General features: G+C 40.0%; 1 protein-coding gene across 1 annotated transcript; it reads right to left on the bottom strand.

The window, feature by feature from the left end:
- Positions 1-297: 297 nt before the first annotated feature.
- Positions 298-2,474, bottom strand: DEFB129 (defensin, beta 129). Its single transcript, XM_010841764.1, has 2 exons — positions 2,417-2,474; positions 298-752 (listed from the first exon to the last, which is right to left on the bottom strand). The coding sequence occupies exons 1-2, from the start codon at positions 2,472-2,474 to the stop codon at positions 298-300; spliced, it is 513 nt and encodes a 170-aa protein (XP_010840066.1).
- Positions 2,475-2,701: the final 227 nt, after the last annotated feature.

Raw genomic sequence — 2,701 nt, 5'->3', positions numbered from 1 at the left:
CAGAGGCTTACTTTGGCTCATCGACGGGTTAAATTCAACACAGTCAGCATTTCTGTTGCTCACTCTCTCCTGAGCATGTAAACTAGAATTCTATTACTTTCTAGCTCTGTCTCCTCTGTGAGGCTCCTGTGAGAAAGATAAAATTATATAAACTGTGGGTGCTTGAACAGTGTTTATTGAATGACTGATAACAGAGGAAACAGTTCTGTCTCAGTTTATAGATAGAATAGATAAAGAGGAACTTGGTGTTTTAAGGGAGAGACCCGAATCCCTGCTCATCTGCTTCTCCAGCTCCAGTTATGCTGTCGGAAGTATATACGATGGAGGTGGTGCTGGTGGTGGGGAGTCAGTGCCTAAATCTCTTCTTTTTCTGGTAGAAGTAGCAGTGTGTATTATCTTCCCTGAGTTCACGGGGTTGGTGGTGGCAGAGTTCACAATGGTGGCATTTGGGATGATGATGGTGTTGATCTTGGCAAAAGCACTGGCACTTTTGATTTTGGGCAGAACAGATAAATTATGATGTTCGGTCTGCATCATGACACTAAAATTCTTGGTAATTTTTAGCACTTCCTGAGAGTCCTCTTTAAGCATATGGAGCATTTCATTTTGTATGTAGTTTTTTATCAGTTGAACCACTTTTGCTCTAATACAACATGTTTTCTTTTTGCATTTATCTAACTCTTTTTCATCCATGTTGCAGTGCTCTTTGCATCTCCCCAAACCCATTACGCATCTTCTCAAGCCAAAGTATTCTGCACAAATAAAACAGAAAACAGTGCTAAGGTTAATAACTAGATGTGATATTAAAATTGGTAGAGCGAGAGGAATAGAGTCAGAGTGAATTTGTTAATGCTAAATTTAAAGTACAGTGGTTAGGGACGTTGATGGAGGCAACAGGCAGGCCAAGAGCGTCTTTGTACATCTCTGAAATCCAAAATAAATCTCTAGTCTTGTCTCATTGAATAATTAAAACCTTAAGAAGAAAAGGAAACTCATTTGCTTCAGGGTTAAGATTTTAGATCTCCAATATATAACATCTTAGACACTTGTTGAGTGTTATTATCTCTTCCCAGGATCCTAGGAAATACAGAGAAGAGTAAAATCTCTCATAAAAGTAACCCAAGGAAGAGTTTCAAAAGAGAATCAATTAGACTGTTCAGAAGTTCTGGCTTCTTGCCAAACTCAGTGGTCTACGACCTCCCCCTCCTCAACAATCACTTGACCTGTGGTTCTTGCAGCATGGTGTTCTATCATTTTCGTCCTCTCTGGACACTGTGTCCCTCAGAGATCTTACTTATTAGCATAGCCTTAACCTCATCTCTATGAAGATAATTCCTGCATTATTATCTCTATCTCTAAATCCCCTGCTTAGTGTAGTATCTCATCTTCATCTGTTGAATGTTTTTCCATCCTAATGGTTCATCTATTTTTTTTTTTCCAAATCCAGAAGCTTCTCCTTCACTCAACAATTCAACAGATTTTCCATAAAATACAAGAGATTTATGTAGCACCTACTGTTCACAGGCATTTTAATATTGTTTCTCACCAGAGAAAACACAGTAAAATATTGTATTTTAAGCAGCTACACTGATTAACCTTATCTTATGTGGGATTTGAGACTCAAATTTGACTTTACCGGAGATGACACAACCATACTTACTTATTTATAACCCTTTTCTTAGGGTCCCAAGATAAAAAAATTAGACACATCTTTGACTACTCTTTTACTTTCCCTTCCTTGACCCATTGCCAATTTAAAATCTGGAAGATTCTTGTATTCTGAAACAAGTCTCAATGCTTCTGTCTCCATTGCAGAAAACAGTGGCCAATCTTCTGACTTAGCCATTTGCCCTGATGTGTTCCTAGAGGCTCTTGTGGGTAATTTGGGGGTTTCCAGTAAAACAAAGGCTGAGAAAAGGAATGAAACTCTGTAGAAGTCTGAAAAAGTTGAGATGGAGAACTTAGACCTGTTCACTGAATCCTGAGAGTAGATTTTTTTTCTTGAGCGTAATTTTGAGGTCTTCCTTCTTGTTACACTGAAATATAAACTGATTGAACCTTTTACTTAGAGCTAGTTTAAATTAGAAATAGAGCAAAAATGGGGTAGACTTGGCCGGAATCCCAGGTGATAGCTGTGTAGGGGGCAAGGAGGCAGTTTTATATACTGAATAATTTCTGAGTTCACAAACAATACCCTACTTCCTTTGTAGCTCCATGTGTATCCCCGTCAGACACAGTCTGGGTTTGGAGCCTGTGGGACTATGTGACGGATGGTGAATGACTGATGCAATATAAACTTTTCAGCTGTATCTTTGGGCATCTCATTTTCAGTGTCTCTTTGGGTTTCCGTTATCAAGGACTGCCAAATCTCTGCTTCCTCCAACCACTCCCTCTTAGACCCAGGATTTCACATTACCTGTGTTCACCTGCCACTGTAGCATGAGGCTGGCAAAGATAGGGAAAAGGAGCTTCATGGCTGGGTGTCAGAGAAGAAGCCTTGGATCTGGGTTCATATTCTTGAGCTCCAGCCTTTATTGGCATCTTCATGGCCTTAGGCTCTGAGCAGTCAAGTGCAGCCAAAGCTCACGGCAATTGTGTTTTCTATGATTCTGTTTGAGAATCAGTTCAGTTCGGTTCAGTTGCTCAGTTGTGTCCGACTCTTTGTGACCCCATGAACTGAAGCATGCCAGGCTTCCTTGTC

Source organism: Bison bison, unplaced genomic scaffold (assembly GCF_000754665.1).
Source record: "Bison bison bison isolate TAMUID 2011002044 unplaced genomic scaffold, Bison_UMD1.0 scf7180017864167, whole genome shotgun sequence".
In the NCBI taxonomy this organism is placed as follows: Eukaryota; Metazoa; Chordata; class Mammalia; order Artiodactyla; family Bovidae; genus Bison; species Bison bison.
Note: the sequence above shows the minus strand (reverse complement) of the source record. Positions and strands in the feature narration are given on the sequence as shown.

Coding starts and splice junctions, on each gene's coding strand:
- DEFB129 (XM_010841764.1), bottom strand. CDS start 2,474: ATGAAGCTCCTTTTCCCTATCTTTGCCAGCCTCATGCTACAGTGGCAG. Junction 753..2,416: donor ACAGTGGCAGGTGAACACAG/GTAATGTGAAAT, acceptor TTATTTGTGCAG/AATACTTTGGCTTGAGAAGA.